Source organism: Pongo abelii, chromosome 16 (genome assembly GCF_028885655.2).
Source record: "Pongo abelii isolate AG06213 chromosome 16, NHGRI_mPonAbe1-v2.0_pri, whole genome shotgun sequence".
NCBI classification, from domain to species: domain Eukaryota; kingdom Metazoa; phylum Chordata; class Mammalia; order Primates; family Hominidae; genus Pongo; species Pongo abelii.
Window position 1 is genome coordinate 51,712,544 of NC_072001.2, and position 18,125 is coordinate 51,730,668.

Below are 18,125 nucleotides of genomic sequence, written 5' to 3' on the forward strand. Positions count from 1 at the left end.
GAAGGAAAAAAGTAATATACCAACAAGGAGATAATCAGAGATCTTAACATGACACTTCTATGAATGGGAGGAGGTAAAAGCCAGTTTGGTGGACACAGTCCAGGAGATAGTTTACTAGGAGAGAATTATGACATTGGAGGAACACTATGAGTTCCATGAAGCCCATTTCTTTCACCTTTTCTGTCTTACTAAAAAAATTCAAGGGAAAATCAGCCAAAAAAAAAAGAACTATTATAATATGTTGTGAGTGCATACAATCTTTTCTACCCAGAAAAGCTGGTGTCTTAAGAAAAACACTAATAATTTTACAATCCATAAATTTCTCAAAATATACTAGTCACAGACATTTTGTTTTTAATTTCAGATTCAGGGGATATGTGTACAGGTGTGTTACATGGATATGTGGCATGATGCTGAGGTCTGGGCTTCTGTTAGCCTCTTTGGAATCACCACTTTGCAAAGCAGCTATGCAATTATATGCAGAGCCTAACATCAGTGCCATGCTCTGTTAAAAAAATAATAATAAAACAAAGTAAAAATAGGCAAAGAACGTAACAGTGGGAAAAGACCTTAACACCTTCAATTTATGGGTTCAGGGGTCTGAAGCCCACCCAGCGCAGAATCAAGAATTTGTTCTGACTTTACTGTAGAGTTCTTCTATTGAAGAGGGTGGGGCAGTGGACAACAGAGAATGCAGTGGGCACAGGGGTAGAAAACACTAGAAATTCCTTCCAATCCATCTCTAATGAAACTGCATTTAAGTCAAAAGAGAATGGAGACCCCCAACCCAATAAGGAAAAGCCACCAGGATCCACTCTTCTCTAGTCATCCAAGAAGGGCTACTGTCCAAGTCCAACTAACTTCAATGTTACCCTGTGTTTGGCCAAAACTAACTTTAAAATAAAATAAAATAAAAATTTATGAAGCTACATCTCAAATTCTATTTGTTTAAATATTCTATAAAGTAGACTTTTCAATAATTTGGTATAGCCTTTTTTTTTTTTTTTTTTTTTTTCTGGAAAAAGAGTCTCACTCTGTTACCCAGGCTGGAGTGCAGTGGTGCAATCATGGCTCACTGCAGCCTCGACCTCCTGAGCTCAAGCGATCCTCCCACCTCAGCCTCCCAAGTAGCTGGGACTACAGGCGCATGCCACCATGCCCAGCTAATTTTTTTTTTTTTTTTGGTAAAGACAAGGATTCACTATTTTGCCCAGGCTAGTCTTGAACTCATGGGCTCAAGTGATCCACCTGCCTCAACCTGCCAAAGTGCTGGGATTACAGGCATGAGCCACCATAACTGGCCTTCATCTTTCCCTACTCCTATATATCTTCCACATTGATCAAATTCACAATTTTTTTATATAAAATAAATACATAATGAAATAGATATAATAAAAATGCATATAAATACAAGTAAAAATAAAATAAAATTATAAACAATTATTGCCAGTAATGCAGTCTTATATAGTTCTACCTAAAAGCATGGAAAAATTAGAGGCAGCTATATAGGTCAGAAATAACCCAAATCAGCATGAATTTTAAGTATGGTGAAATTTTCCATACCCTCACATCTGATTTTTCTTCTCTCCTTCCCTTAAGTTAAATCAATTTTGAAATTACATTAAGAAAAATGAATTCTGAAATGTTATTCACTCAAGTGATTACCTAGAGTTATGGAGCACAAGCAAACTCACCACCTGACTCACATTTAGCTTTCAATATTTTATTCCCCCTTGAGTGAAAATAGTAAAAATTCACTGTGCAATATGCTCAAGATTCAAATCTCATTAAGTCTAGATCAGACTGCTTTCTTATTTTATAAATTGTACTGTCCTCAAAATTTACTCTCCTCCCAAGAATCATTTCTCAACAGACTGTATTGACAGGTGAATTACCAAATGCTGGGAGACTCAAGTAAGGCTTTCTACTGGTTAAGCTTCCAAGGTAACCTCTCAAGTTCTAGCCAGCCGCCGGCAGACTCATTTGTTCTGGTCTGGATTTATTCTAGGACCATATAAACAACATACACAAATACCCCACAAATAAAGGACAAGTAATGTGAAAGTTGAAAAAGTACTAATAATCGTATAAAAAGTAGGGTTTCCAAAAGTATACCTTTAGGATGTATTCTCAGATTAAAATATCACTGCTTTTTTTTTTTTTTTGGTGAGACGGAGTCTAGCTCTGTTGCCCAGGGTGGAGTGCAGTGGTGCGATCTCAGCTCACTGCAACCTCTGCCTCCTGGGTTCAAGCGATTCTCCTGCCTCAGCCTCCCAAGTAGCTGGGATTACAGGCATGCACCACTGCGCCCAGCTAATTTTTTTTTTTTTTTTTTGTATTTTTAGTACAGACGGGGGTTTCACCAACTTGGCCAGGTTGGTCTTGAACTCCTGACCTCAGGTGATCTGCCTGCCTTGGCCTCCCAAAGTGCTGGGGTTACAGGTGTGAGCCACTGCACCCGGCCAATATCACTGGCTTTTAAGTTTCACTCACCTCACACACAATCTAACATTTACTACAAACATCCAAGACTTCTATATGATGAACCATAAAATATCGGTTACAAAACATAACCAGCTTTACTTGTTGATAACAGTTGCTCATTTGAAATCATCCCAACCTGTTCTTTAAGTGCGGTGACTGTGGCATCCAAATTCTTTTGTAAGGACAATACTTGCTCTTCGTACTTCTTTGTGAGGCCCATAACAATGCTCTCATGCTGTTCTCTAGCTCGTTGAAGTGATTCAGAATGATGAAGGTCCACCAGCTGCTGCTTCAAGCTTTCCAGAGCCATTTCAGTTGTTCTGGACTTCTTGATCATCTAGTAAATACACACAGGATATCCACGTTTAAAATATACACAGAGTATTTTAGCTCTGTGCTGTCTATAAACTTTTACCTTTACTATAAACTAAAACTCAAGCATGTTTTAATGAGAGCAGAGAAGGGGTCTCCACTCATCATGGCTCAAGCTCCTTAAAACTTCCCTAGCTGGGACCCTCCAGGCCCATAGTTGTTGGAAACAATGTTCTCTGAGAAAACACATTTGGTAGATACCTGAGGGGAGTGAAAGAGGATTTTGCACAGCATGATGGATGTGGCTATCAGGCACGGAATCTGCTGATGCCATGATGGCCCCAGTGCTGTTTGCATTGCTCTATGACCGAAGTGTGGGGTAACCCAATTGTTAGGTCATAGAAAAATGACAACTGTTCCTTGAAAGACTGATGAAACCTGCCAATGGTCACTTACTAAAAACAAAGTTTTCAAAGCTATAACTGCACAGTTGGTATTGTAGGCAAAATCATAGCCCTCCAAAATGACCATGTCCTAATCCCCAAAACCTGTGAATAAGTTATATTACATGGCAAGGGAAAATTAAGATTGTATGTGGAATTAATATTGCTAATTAGATTGCCTTAAAATAAGGTGAGTAGCCTGGATTATCCAGGTGGGCCCAATGTAACCACAGGGTCCATAAATGAGGAAAACTAACGCAGAAAAGTCAGAACCAGAGAGACTCAATCAGCCATTCATTGCTGGCTTTGAAGATGGAAATGGGCCACAAGCTAAGGAACACAGGTGGCCTCTAGAAGTTGGAAATAGCAAGAAAATGGATTCTCCCCTAAAGCCTCCGGAAAGCAATGCAGCCTTGCTGACACCCTGATTTTAGCCTAGTGAGATCCATATCAGACTTCTGACCTCCAGAACTGTGAGATAAATTTGTGTTGTTTTAAACCACTGAATTTGTGGTCATCTGTTACAGCAGCAATAGGAAATTAATACACTTGGTGATTCTGCTGCTTACATAAAAAGATTACAAAATTATAACCTTTTACTACATAAAAGCAACTTAACTTTTTAATCTAATAACTATTGGTTTTCAAAAAGTTAAAAATAATCTACATTACATACAAAAATTAAAATTTCAAGAGAATTATTCTTCATTCTATTCCAGAGATTGCCTATTTATTCCAATACTGCTTTCATTGCTAAGAGTTCCATCCTTTGAATGACACAGATAATTTGTGCCAGGCAGGGTTCTAAGCACTAAGGACATAATGACCAAACAGAAAAGGTCTAAGCTCTTACTACTTTCTAGTGGGAAGAGACAATAAATAACAAGTAAACAAATGAGATCATTTCAGATAGTTATAGAGTAATAGAATATGGCATGATGAAGGTGAGCTGGAGGATGGAGCTATGGGCTACCTTACATATAAAGTGAATAGCAAGTCCTCTGAAAAGGTAACTGTTTTTAGCTAAGACCTGAAGGATGAGGAGGAGCCAGACATGAGACAACACTGTTTAAACTCTTTCATTAAACCATCCTCAGACTTAGCTACAAGTCTCACTCAAAATCAAGCTCATTATTTCATAGTCACTTTCATTTTTTTTTTCTTCAGACAAGTCTCGCTCTCGTCCCCCAGGCTGGAGTGCAATGGCGCGATCTCAGCTCACTGCAACCTACGCCTCCTGGGTTCAAGCGATTCTCCTGTCTCAGCCTCCTGAGTAGCTGGGATTACAGGTGTCTGCCACCATGCCCAGCTAATTTTTGTACTTTTAGTAGAGATGGGGTTTCACAATGTTGGCCAGGCTGGTCTCGAACTCCTGACCTCAGGTGATTCGACCGCCTCGGCTTCCCAAAGTGCTGGGATTACAGGCGTGAGCCACTGCGCCCGGCCATCACTTTCATTTTTAACCCTGCCCCCTGCCAAAAAATGAATCAACCACCACCAGGCTTAGCTACCAATGACTTATGACTATTTTCAAAAATCAAATGGCTATCTCATTAATCAAAGAATGTGAACGTGTCACCACTTTACACTCAAGTTTAAAGAACAGTTCTCCAAATGGAGAAGCAGCAGGAAAAATAAAAATAAAAACTTCTCGGGATACCAATTCTGAAGCAAACTATTGCAGTCAGGAAATTTAAGTTCTAATGCTTTGTCAATAACTTCAAAGTTCTTCTAAATTTAGTCCTACCCTACAAAAAGTTTTGTTAAATAACTAAACTTTTAACTTTTTTACCATACATAAGTTAAAATAGGTACCTGTTCTTCATTGACTTTTAATGCTTGTATTTGAGTCTCCAGTGCTTTTATTTGAGCTTCAAGCTGTATCTCTCTTTCTTTCCCATTCTGAAAGAGTTTCTGTGATTCTCGAAGGCTGAGAGTCAAACCATCCTTTTCATCTATGGTATTAAAAATGTTTATATAAATAATGCTCCTGTAGAGGGACCCCAATGTCACGATCCCTATCAGATATCACATCTGTATCATATATAAATGTTGTTGAATTAAATTTAATTCGGAAAAATGAGCCTTAGTTGATTTAGAGAAAACCAAATAAAGAATTTACTTACTTACTTATTTATTTATTTTGAGACAGGGTCTCACTCCATCGCCCAGGCTGGAGTACAGTGGCACAATCTTGACTCACTACAACCTCAGCCTCCAGAGTAGCTGGGATTACAGGCACCTGCCACTACTCTCAAATAATTTTTATATTTTTAGTAGAGATGGGGTTTCACTATATTGGCCAGGCTGGTCTCGAACTCCTAACCTCAAGTGATCCACCCACCTTGGCCTCCCAAAGTGCTGGGATTACAGGCGTGAGCCACCTCACCCAGCCCCAAATAAATAAATTATTTAATATTAAAAATTAAAAAAAAAAACCTGACACCAAAAAAATTTTTTTAGAGAAGCAAAACTATTTCCTTTAAAACTATTATTGCATCCCTTTCGGGGACAAACCCCTGCTAATCGAAGAAGTTATCTGAGGACTAATTATCCTACACATACTTGCAATGAACTCTTTTTTTTGAAACAGAGTCTCGCTCTGTCGCCAAGCTGGAGGGCAGAGGTGCAATCTCGGCTCACTGCAAGCTCCGCCTCCCAGGTTCACGCCATTCTCCTGCCTCAGCCTCCCGAGTAGCTGAGACTACTGGCGCCACCACCACACCCAGCTAATTTTTTGTATTTTTAGTAGAGATGGGGTTTCACCGTGTTAGCCAGGATGATCTCGATCTCCTGACCTCGTGACCCGCCCGCCTTGACCTCCCAAAGTGGTGGGATTAAAGGCGTGAGCCACTGTGCCCGACCCACTTGGAATGAACTCTTAAATTCACCTAATGTTAAATTCTTCCCACATACTTTGCTATAACAGCTCACAAGTTCTTCTCTCAAAATAGTTATGAGCATTACACAAAGAGACATTTTTACCATCAATTAAATTTGAAATGAGCTAGAGTTCAATCACAAAATTATTCTGCAAATGAAAGTTCAATGTGGACCAAAACTAGAGAAAGCACAAGGAGTAAGCAATTATAATTTGAATCTGTATTTACTCTATGTGTTTATCCCAGACATGGCACTTCACAATCACTAACTCTTATTTGGATTAAAACGTTTATGCTAATTTGTAGCCTCAGAAAACGCTGCAGTGCAAACTAAACACAAATCACTCTGAAAGTTGGAATACTTCATCCAGAGTAATGACATAAGGAATCAGACATAAGGAATCAACAACTTTTTAGGACAGAATGCCATCAGTACAGTTAAATAATGATCAATGATTCTAAAAGCCTAAGTGAGAAAAGGGAAAATATGGGGACTCCAAAATAGATTGTCTTTTTTTTTTTTTGAGACGGAGTCTCACTCTGTCACCCAGCCTGAAGTGCAGTGGTGCTTTCTCGGCTCACTGCAACCTCCGCCTGCAGGTTCAGGTGATTCTCCTTCTCCTGCCTCAGCCTCCCAAGTAGATGGGATTACAGGTGCCTGCCACTATGCCCGGCTAATTTTTGTATTTTTAGTAGAGACAGGGTTTCACCATGTTGGCCAGGGCTGGTTTTGAACTCCTGATCTCAAGTGATCCGCCCACCTCAGCCTCCCAAAGTGCTGGGATTACGGGCGTAAGCCACCACACCTGGTCTCCAAAACAGCGTGTTCCAACGAGAAGTAATCCAAGGCCAACACTCAGAAATCCTGGGTTTTGTTTTGCTATGCCTCACTCACTATGAGCCCTCTAACCAAGTGTTTTTACTCTCTAAGCTTCGTATGTAATCTGAGGTTATTGGAAACAAGATATCTAGCTCAGTGTACCTCATAAATGACAGCATCCAGCATCTTACCTTTTATTATTACAAGCTGGTGGTTCAGATATCGAATTTGACGTTCACTTTCATTTAACTTTTCAATTAAGTTCTCCAGTTGTCTCTCTTTTGCTTTGTTAAGAACCTGAAGTTGAATAATCTTCATATTTTCTACAGAGTCTGGGAATTAAAGACAATTTATCAGATAAAAACATACCAAAATATAAATTTACAGTCATTTAAAGCAGTGTTTTTCAAACTGTGACTACAACTTTTTAGAGCATCATGAAATCAATTCAGTGAATTGTGACTAGGATTAAAAAAGAGAGAGAGAATATATCAGAGTGCATCATGTAGTAAGAAACAGTCTTATTTTGTGAAACTTGTTTCATTTATATATACCTGTTCATATAGATACATGTTGCAGACCATATCACAATGTAAAAAAATATAGTTCTTACAGTGGGTCACTGCTAGAAAAGTTTGAAAGTCACTGGTTTAAGTTATAACCCTGAATCACTAACTACCATTTTAGCCAGTTAAAAATCAGTATATAACAACTGCAATGAAATAAAGTAATATGCTGTCAGAAAATTAAAAACAAAACAAGTACATCAGCTTCTATAAAATCATTTTTAAAGAAAATTTCTAGACAGCCTCAAAATATTTTATTTTAGGCAGGAGTGGGGAAAATATTATATTTATATTGATGCTGGCACATAACTGAATTAATTAGCTAGTGAATAGATTAATCAAGAATTTTGGGGAGGGAGCAGGGGAGAAGGGTTGAAAAACTATCCATTGGGTACTATGTTCACTATTTGGGTGATGGGTTCACTAGAAGCCAAACCCCAGCATTATTTAATATATCCATATAACAAACCTGCAAATCTACTCCACAAATATATAATTAAAAAAAAAAATTTGAAGTCTTCTTTTAGAAACAATTAGTCATTTGGGGACCACTTTAAAAAGAGAGAAAAAAATGGAAAACAGGATTGGTAGGTAAGCTTCAACTACATAATGATAAATATTCTTCACTTACTACTAGAACAATGTTTCTGTTAGCTTACAATCAGAAATAAATGCATTTACTGAGTTTTAACCACTTGCTAACTAAATAATTCTGTCCTCTTTTTAAAAAGAGATCTGGTTAAATAAAGAAAATTAAAGACTGAAAAGTTTATACAAGTCAAACTCCTCATAGGTCTTATAGTAGAGCTAGCCCCATCTCCAAATTTTTTTAACTACTGTTGCTAAGAAACTGTAATCACTAAATTGGCACTACCATTAAGTTATTTAATTAACTTCCAAATGTCAAATTTAGACAAATGTGTAACTGACTCAACTTGAAGAAGTGCAGACTGTTAAGAAAGGTAAGGAAAGGTTTTTATATGCAGAAAGACCAGGAGATACAAATATAACTTTATAAGGGAACTAAAAGAGTAAACACTAAGGAGATGTCAGGCCACTGCTGTGAGGTTCATTTACTCAACCTAAAACCAGTTATGTCATATACACTGTGCACTTCCTCATTCCACAAAAAACTTAAGAACAAAGAGAGGCTATCCTCATATTTGCTGTTGACTCCCTCAGGGGAAAATGAATTCTGGGCCTCCCCCTGTAACTACCCTGCCGTCCCAGTGTACGATGGAAGCAACAATATGAAGTCACAACCCAAAAGTCCAGTTTTCTCTTTGGTATAGCCCAGGTAAGCCAGAATATCCAGTATGACTTTTCTCCTACTAATTAAAGGGAAACAAAAAGTAAAACAAAAACACTTGCTGCCACACTCTAGAATTACACTGGCTCTTCAATATGCACAATAATTAGAAGCTATTTAGTATGCCAGACAGTATGACAAGAGTAATTCAGTACAGTCACTATACGGGTTTATATTTTGGGATTTTTGTTTTTTGATACTAGCATTTCATCTCAGAATTCTCTAGTACCTATAAACACTTTTTTCATTCTGATATTTATATACATACTATAAAAAAAAAACTGGCAAATGCCGCATGACTGAACCTGATATCTAAGTAATTCTGAATATAAAGTAATTTATATCAGAGTTGACTAAAAACGGTAAAATCAAAAGAAAAAAGTTGATGATAGTGCTGATGTATTAAATTACACTTCTATATAGTCAAAAATCTGAGATTGAAAACTATGTTTCACTTTCCAAATTAGGCTTCAGTCAAAAAAATATATAAAGTTCATAAAAAGTCTTTTAAAATTTTTTTAAATTTCAAATAAGTCCAGGTATCCTGTATGATAGGCAAGGATACTTAACACTATACAAATGAGGAGAAAAGGCTTAACAAACTAGAATGACTGAAATATAAAGTTGGGAAAATGTCTTTAACTTTTCATTATGAAAAATTTCAAATATATAAGAAAGTAAAGAGAATAATATGGTGAATCTCCACGAACTCATCTCCCAGATTCAACAATTATGAACTCATGGCCAATTTGGCCACATCTATATTCCCACCCAACATTACCCCTCAACAGCCTATTATTTTAAAGTAAATCCTAGACTTCATGTCAGTTTATTCATAAATACTCTAGTATATATCTCTAAAAATAAGGGCTCTTTGAAATATCAAGCACAATTCTACTGTCATACTTAAAAAATAATAATTCTTGAACGTGCTCAAATATTCACTGTGTATTCAAATTTCCCCAATTATGTGGTATTAAAAAATAAATATAAACTTGATACCTACTCTCATTAGCTCCTAAAAATTGTTGTTGCAGGCCTTCGAATGTGTCACTTCCTGCTATCTCCTGGGCTGGTGAGCCATTATTCTGGGCAGAACACTGATAAGGTTTATATGTCACTTTATTATACGGTTCCAAACCTTGACAACTGGGACCCTGTGATAACAAATGAAACTGACAATTAAGATTTGGCCTTTTCTTCCAAAATTATCTGAATTAGACACCTAAATTAACGTTATGTTACAGAACTTACTTTTGGTACAGTTCAAAGTTGTTTTTATATACACACACACACACACACACACACACACATATATATATCTGCTCAAAAGTAGCACTTATTGTTATTTAACACTATTAATTGAAAATCTGCAATACATAATTTATAGACACCTAAATTCTACTTTTGAGCACACAATGAAGGCAATTTTATAAATAAAACCCAAGAATTCCAATAAGATTATATACAAATATTTTATTACAAATGATTTAGATTATGCCAACATCTTGGGAATATAAAAATGCACATATTCAATAACATGAACACGGACTACGGTGCCTCATATCTAATAAATAGTCAGTAACTCTTATGGGATGAATAATAACATTCTACGGAGATAGAATTAAGAGAAAATAACCACTTAACAGCCCTAAAAAATCCATCCTGTCATTGCGTGACACAGACTAGCTGTTGAGGTATTTGCTGTCATCGAGAAATTCTAAGAAGCAACTAACTATATCCTGAGGTCTTACTTCATTAAACTCCCCCCCAGGAAAAACAAGGTTTTTTGGTTTTTCCTTCACATTCATCCTGTCTACTGTTATATCACCATACAAAACAGCAGCTTTGACGTGTTTAACCTAAAATTTGTTATGGGTGGTGAGCAAGAAAACTGAGGAAATTAAATGTTGCCACCTACACAGAATTACTGCTTTAAAAACTACAATAAGAGACCTGAACATAGCTTCTCACTGAAGCACAGTGCAGTGGTAGAAGCAGCAGTAAACGAGGATAGTTATTCTTTGGCAGACTGAGCTTTTAATGTTTAATCAACTGTGTCCAAAGAGCCTCTATTTTAAACTTCTGACTTAAGATCATGATTGTATTAGACTGTAAACAGAAAATACCATGACTAATTCACCATGAACCTGAATAAGTGCCCTCTCAGAACTTCGTGTGGTTAAATCATCTTACCATTGTACTCACATACATTTCCTGAACATGCACAAACATCACGCAAATGCGTGTGCACACACACAAGTTCTTGAAAGTCAAGTTTTTACAATACCTGAAAATGGTTCCATTGAGGATCTGAAAATTTAATTACATTGGTTGCTTGGTTATTAAATTCCTGCTTCTGACCATTGGTATATGGCCTAAAGTTTTCAGGAAGGTGATATAAATCAGTCTGTTCACATTTACTCGGAGGGCTATAACCACTTCCACCTTCATCTCCACCTTCTTCAGGATGGTACACAGGATGTCGGTCTTCAGTTTTACTTGTATTTTCTTCCCAGACATTACCACATTTTTCTCCAGCATATAAATTCTTAATTTCATTATAGCCCTATTAGATAAGAAGAGTAAAACAAAAGCATGAAGATCCAGTCCCACCCTCATCAAAGTTATCATCACACCAGATACTTACATTTACACTTTGAGATTTGGGCAGCATTTGCTCATTCCAGCTCATCTCCAATTGCTCAGGATGATGTGGTCTTGAGAAAAAGGAATACTTTCGATTTAAAGCCTATCATTTATTTGTACATAGATAACACAAAGAACCCCAAGATTTTAACATTTTTCCTTCCAACCTTCACCCAAAATTTTAAGAATCAATTTATAATTTTATAATCATGTAATTATTAATCTTCATCAAAAGAAAAAGACTTATAGAATTGCAATATACAAGTGAAAGTGACTTCAGGTGCTTACTGTCCGTCTGTGCCATCCTCGCTGCAGTCCGAATACTGGAGCTCCGGAGAGGAGAGGTCGTCATCCAGCATGTCATGGGGAAGGTCTGTGAGTAACTGCTGCAACTGAGTCAAAAGGTCTGCATCAATATCATACCAACTTAAACACAAGACACCAAGCCAAAGCTGCCTTGGAACGAGTGGTTTTTTACTGTAGAGGTCAAAGAAGTTCATAATTCCCTCCTTTAATTAACTTCTTAAGTTCCACACAAATTATATTCATCATTTCACTTGGGGAAAGGGGAATGCATAATTTTAGGATTTATATCAGAAGGCTTTTTTTTTTTTTTTTTTTTTAACGAAGATCTCAGATTTAAATACACATAGAGCAGAATTTAAAAACTTTTTTATGGAAACACAGCAAGTCACAATAATGGTACAATCAATGCATTATGTTATCACAGGGCAGGCAGACTAAGTCTCAGAATCCTGTTTTACCAGTAATCAGACCTTGGGGAATTGACAATTAGACATCCCATAGGGAATGTGAGTAGCCAGATGCACTCTGGCCAGGTGATGAGAACAGCAGCAGCAGCAGGTGGCCTAGAAGCCCTTAAATGCTCTGATAATGTAGAAACCCATGGGAGTCACTAATTAGTAGAGAGCCATCTATTTCCAAAGATGAAAAGATACACAATACTCTGCTCTCATACAACATCTGAGTAAAAGAAGAGTTGGAGGACTGTTTTCTATAGATAGCACATGCAAAAGCATGACACTACATCTGACATTAAATATTTGATTTCTCTCTCCTATTATTTTCTAGAAAAAAATCAGTTTTAGCATTCTGCTTATTACATAAACTAGATAGACAAAATTAATTCATTCAAATTTCAAACATGATAAAAAGATGAATAAATCAGCTAGTCTGTTAGACATAATTCAATAACTTTTAGGATTTCAATAACTATCTGCTATTGTCTTTCTTCAAAACCCAATATAATAATATTACCCTAATAATCCCAATATAATATATTTCTTAAATTACGTAACAATTAGAAGATCAAATATTATGTTACTAAATACTTTTTAGGGAAACTGTTTCTAATTACTTCTCTTTAAGAAACTAAGCACCAGTTTAATTAACAACTTGATTACATCCCTCCAAAGGACATAAATCAAACCCCATAACATTATGCAAGTGGATTTTAAAGACCTTAAATACTTTGTAAAACCTTTCAGGAAAAAAAAAAATGAGATGCTCCCTGGTCTATAGCATTTTTTTTCCACTTTACCTGTCATTAGTACAAAAGAAATGGAATGTGTCCATAAAACATATCTGAGTATTATGTTAAGAATTACCAAAAAAAAAGTTTCTTAAACAAAATATGTATAGTGAAAGTTAAATAAATATATTTTATGGAAGGTCTGAAAGGAATGCCCCAAATTCTTAACTGAGCTTCGGTGAAATAAAATTTGGGAATGGGAATAGAGTATGTTGGAGGTGGGTGGGAATACTTCCTCACTCTGTATTTATTTCTCATATTCATTGGATGGACTTTTTTTTTAAGGTTTTCTCAATCCATTTGTCTTCTAAAGACGCAACAAGAGAAAGATAATTTCTTCAATGAAAAGTTATCTTCATCTTTAAATCTGTTTAACACTAACATTAACACGTAAGACCCTCATTTATTGCTCACCTCCACATGCAAGGTATTTGAAAAATCATTTTAAGAATTAGCCATATCAGAGTTGACAGAGATACAAAAAAACAAGAAATACAAAAGACACAACATGAAAAACAAAACAGAACACATCAACATATTTGTATACAACATGCCTCAAACGAAAGGTAGCAAAGCAATTCTACAAAGACACAAATGCGCTAGAGAAAAAAATCGCATCTATGAGGTCTTTTAAAAGTAGCACCACTTGTTGTCTATAATTATGCATCACTGCTTTAAGGAAAAAGACTACCCCCACATGTTACACAAGGAAAAATAAAACAAATCTTTTATACTTAACATTAAGTAAAGACTCCTGAACAGAAAGAATATTTTCTTCTAAACCTTCAGTGAGGTTCAAGTACATAGCCTTAAAATTCAGGGGCGCCTTGACAGGGACATCTGAAGAGTACATTTCTTTCCCCGCACAAAAACAAAAAACTACATAATAATTCAGCTGTTATTATAGCTTTGTGACACCACAAAATTGGCATCCACAGAGAAAAATTAATTTGAGTATAAGCAATCAGCTAATCAAAATGCTTCTGGATCCATACATAAACATCAACTAGCAAAATCATCCCTATAGTATTTAGGGTCTTGCAAGATATTTTACATATATGCTAACATTTTAAAATTTATCTTCAAAAAATGTATCCATCAAGTTCTTTGGCATAGCTGGGTCATATTCCCTGGCTTCTTCTGTAAGTTTCAGGGCAGAGAAAAGCTAAATGAAGTCCTCCTAAATAAGGCCATTCAGGAACAAAATCCCACCTCCAGTGTTTCCATTTCCCAGGATCAAAGTGTGCCCTCCTCATATACATTGTCAAATTGCCCTTTGGTCACTGAACTCTGTGCAATAAAACACAAAATTGCCATATCTAGTTATGCATGTTACCAAATAGAGAAATTTAGAAACTATAAATTTTCCTCATTAAAGATCTATCAAACTTCCAAATACAGATTAAAGAACAGAAATAACAATCCTTATAACTGATAAGATTTAATACCACTCATTAATTTAAAATTCATCAGACTGCTTTTTGGCAGCAAGCAGCAATCTCAATAGGATATTACTGTGTATTAACTGAGTTTAAAAATTTAACAGATACCTTCCCTGTAAGAAAGATAATCTGCCACTCTAAGGCCTCAGTTTAAATAAATTCAGAATCATTCTATAAACTCCCCTCCCTTTCTACTTCACATGTTTCTTTCTTAAAAAAAAAAAAAAAAAGAGCATTTTACTCAAAGAACTTTCTTAACAAAACACTTTGCAATAACCCATGTAGAACATACAAAAGCCTACATTCAGGGGCAAATGTAAAACAGAGAACATGTAAACCTTTTGTTAGGATTTTCAACTTAAATTAACTAAACAGATCATCTTCAGAACCTATAATCCTCAATATTCATGAAGGCAAGAGGCCTCAAGTTACCAACCATACAATAATCTTCTCCCAAGAGAAAGAGTAGCAAATGGAACACCTAACGGTCATATTCCCTTTAAACAGGTGACCTCTTAGTACGCTTCTAAAAAGATTCTGATATTTTCAAATATGAATTATTAAATAATGCTTTCATGGATACACGCTAAATGTAAACAAATACTAGCTTTACAACTCCCTCTAGTGGAAACAAAACATCAAAATGCTTCCGCAATTACATCAAACAAGGCAGTTAAAAAGTGGAAGAAAGGCTATGCAATGGAAACCTTGCCTCTAAAATACATGATGCTGAGTTCAATGGAGCTTTATTATTCTGTTAGAGAAGTACTGCTATAAAAACCAAGTCAGTATTGCCAGGTGCAAGTTTCTATCTGCCACCTGCTACCTAAACCATCTACCTTTCTAATCGAGATCATTTTCAAATATGTCATCACTAAATGACCCATCAACACTAAATGATCCATCATCAGCAAATATTATATTGATATCATAGATTACCAAGTATTTCTGCCCCAAATCACCAGCTCCAGAATATATACACACATAAACAGATAATTTTACTATCTAGAACCAACAACAATCACAGAGCTACTTCTGGTGACATTGCAGAAAGTACATGTCTACTCCAGCTGACTGTGAGAGTCCAAAATGGCAATCTTCTTTAAGCTGTGGCTTTACCAACAATTAAGAGGCTTATAATAAGCATGCCTATTACAAAAAGACCTTTATCTGGGGCTGGGCGCAGTGGCCAGCACTTTGGGAGGCCGAGGCAGTTGGAACACCTGAGGGCAGGAGTTCAAGACCAGCCTGGCCAACATGGCAAAACCCTGTCTCTACTAAAAATAAAAAAAAAATTAGCCAGGCATGGTGGCGCATGCCTCTAATCCCAGCTACTTGGGAGGCTGAGGCAGGAGAATCGCTTGAACCTGGGAGGCAGCATCAGCCAAGATCCCACGATTGCACTCCAGCATGGGCAACAGAGCGAGATGCCATCTCAAAAAAAAAAAAAAAAAGAACTATATCACTGTAATATCCGACTGTGGAATCACAAGTATAGTGACTTTAGGTGAAAAGTATTTTTGCAAAGTCACATTGTTACATTATGAATGAGTTAATACAATAGCTTCTGAATTATTTTCTGGGACAGCTTTATAAAGAAAAGTTTGCTCTGGATGAGATCTCCTTCTTAGCAAGAAGGACAAGTATTATCAGCAGCTCTCAAGTGGTACAATCAGAAAGTAATGTCCCCCAGCTAGGAGAAACATAAGTAATGTGTGACAAATAATTGATATTAACTGACATGATACATATCTCTATGATGTCATCACCCTCACTGATCTGCGCCCTAATCTGCTCTGTCGACGATTTTTAAGAGATGGAGTTTCAGTTGAAACACTGTGAGAAGCTGTGGTTTATGTACCGTTCTACTATGCCTTTATGCCTTGACCCACAGTGGGCCAACTTTTACTAATGTACCATTAAGAGTTGTAGCACTTTAGAAATAGATTATAGGACTTTTCTACAAAATTCTTGTTTTTTTTTTTTTTTTTTTTTTTTGCAAAATATGGGTATATTCGTGATGGTCTCTGGCTTGAGATCCACTGGTCTAAATATCCTCTAAATATTGAATAACATATTTACTAAATCCTTTCCTTTTTCTGAATGTTAAAGACACTTTCTCCATTTGATCTTTAATGCAAACAATGGAGAGAATAGAAATGGAAAAAGCAAAATCATAATTGTAAAGCTGCTCATTAGGATGGCATGAAGGTTGGAATGGTGTATTCATTGGGATATGGGCACATGTGGACAAAATCCCAACTGGCATCAAAACAACAAAATTAAACACAGCTTGGAAAAACATGCTGTATTAGCAACTGGCCTTTCATCCTAGACAGTGAAAATCAGGACTATCCAACCATGTACCAAGAGAGGCTCTCACAAACCGTTAGCAGGGTAGACTCTGAGTCAGATGTGGTATGCCTGGTAAGCCTTCTAGCACATCATCAGGGATAAAGGCATTCCTCCCACATCAGCAAATTGAACACAAAGTGATTCACTAAGTAGAGAAAGCAATATGCATTAGCCCACTGCTAACAGTTATAACCTAGCCGCAATCCCAAAGCCGCAGTCCCAAAGCTACCAATCAGGTAGACAGGAAGAAACAGCTTTTTTTCTTTAATCTCTTAAGGCTGTGAACCATTTGGCTATTGCTGGGTCAGGAAGACTGAGACAGTCAAAAAACCTAGATATGCATGCAAGCTTGGGTTTGACCACCCAATTTATTACTTTAACTTGTAGTGACAAAGTATACATACAGCTGAAGATTTGTGAACAGTTCCAAAGTTTGTTACTAAAATTTGAACCTCTCTAGCCTCTCATCTCACTTTTTCCCTTGCAGCAATTATTTTTTAAAGTAAAAATATTTTTATTAACATGAAGTTTTTTACAAATTTAACCATAATCATCATGTTAGAGTCAATTCAGCTATATATCCTTCCACTCTGCTAGAAATACTCATTCTTAGATACTTGATCTTTCAAGAACAACTTTTCCCCTGAAATTCCCTATCCCAGCATACAATCTATCACAGAGGTGATCCCAAATAGCTGTTTTCTATATTATCTAGAATTAATTGCCTCCTTAACTAGCATCCCCTCTAAAATTTTAACCACACAATATACTGGCAGTAAGCTCTAACACCCTACCTATCTCTCTAATATATTTCTCAATGAAAAATCACCTGTCAAAATATTTTTTCTTCTTTACAGTAGTGATTACTTAAACTGACCTTCTCAAGAATCCCAGTGGCTAAACCCCAGCCAACTATCCAAGCCCAGTCATGAAAACCTCATGCTGCAGGTTCAAAGTAACAGAAAATCCTCATTCCCATCCTTGCCACAACAATTGTTGTGAGGGGCCCTGCCAAAATCCGGAAACCCTCACCAGGGTCATAAACTCAAATGCCCTCAGGGCCCTGGCAGAGAATTTACCAGAGTGAAGCAGGCAGGTCTGAGTGCATAAGCCCATGTCTGTGTGAGAAGTGGGGACTGTGGCCAGCTGGGGAAGGAGAGCCACTCCTCAGTTCCAGCCCGCCTGCTGCCATGTGCAAATACAGGCCAGGTGTGGCCAGGGCTTTGGATGTTTTTTAGATAAGCCAGAGACTTTGCAGTGCTGCATAAAATTTTCCCATCTTCAAATACAGATTCAATTTTTTAAAAGCAC

The 18,125-nt window shown here is 36.8% G+C and overlaps 1 protein-coding gene across 27 annotated transcripts in view; it reads right to left on the reverse strand.

Annotated features, from left to right (window-relative positions):
- CEP152 (centrosomal protein 152) overlaps positions 1–18,125 on the reverse strand; it is a 147,037-nt gene that overhangs the window by 122,265 nt on the left and 6,647 nt on the right. For 26 of the 27 annotated variants that reach the window (XM_054531439.1, XM_054531438.2, XM_054531441.2 and 23 more), the window contains 7 exons: positions 11,754–11,857; positions 11,467–11,536; positions 11,107–11,385; positions 9,823–9,973; positions 7,133–7,273; positions 5,055–5,194; positions 2,621–2,821 (listed from right to left, as the gene is read on the reverse strand). In XM_054531439.1, the coding sequence (XP_054387414.1) occupies positions 2,621–2,821; positions 5,055–5,194; positions 7,133–7,273; positions 9,823–9,973; positions 11,107–11,385; positions 11,467–11,536; positions 11,754–11,857 (1,086 nt within the window). The remainder of the gene's footprint in view (positions 1–2,620; positions 2,822–5,054; positions 5,195–7,132; positions 7,274–9,822; positions 9,974–11,106; positions 11,386–11,466; positions 11,537–11,753; positions 11,858–18,125) is intronic. The other variant, XM_063716651.1, reaches the window with a different exon arrangement.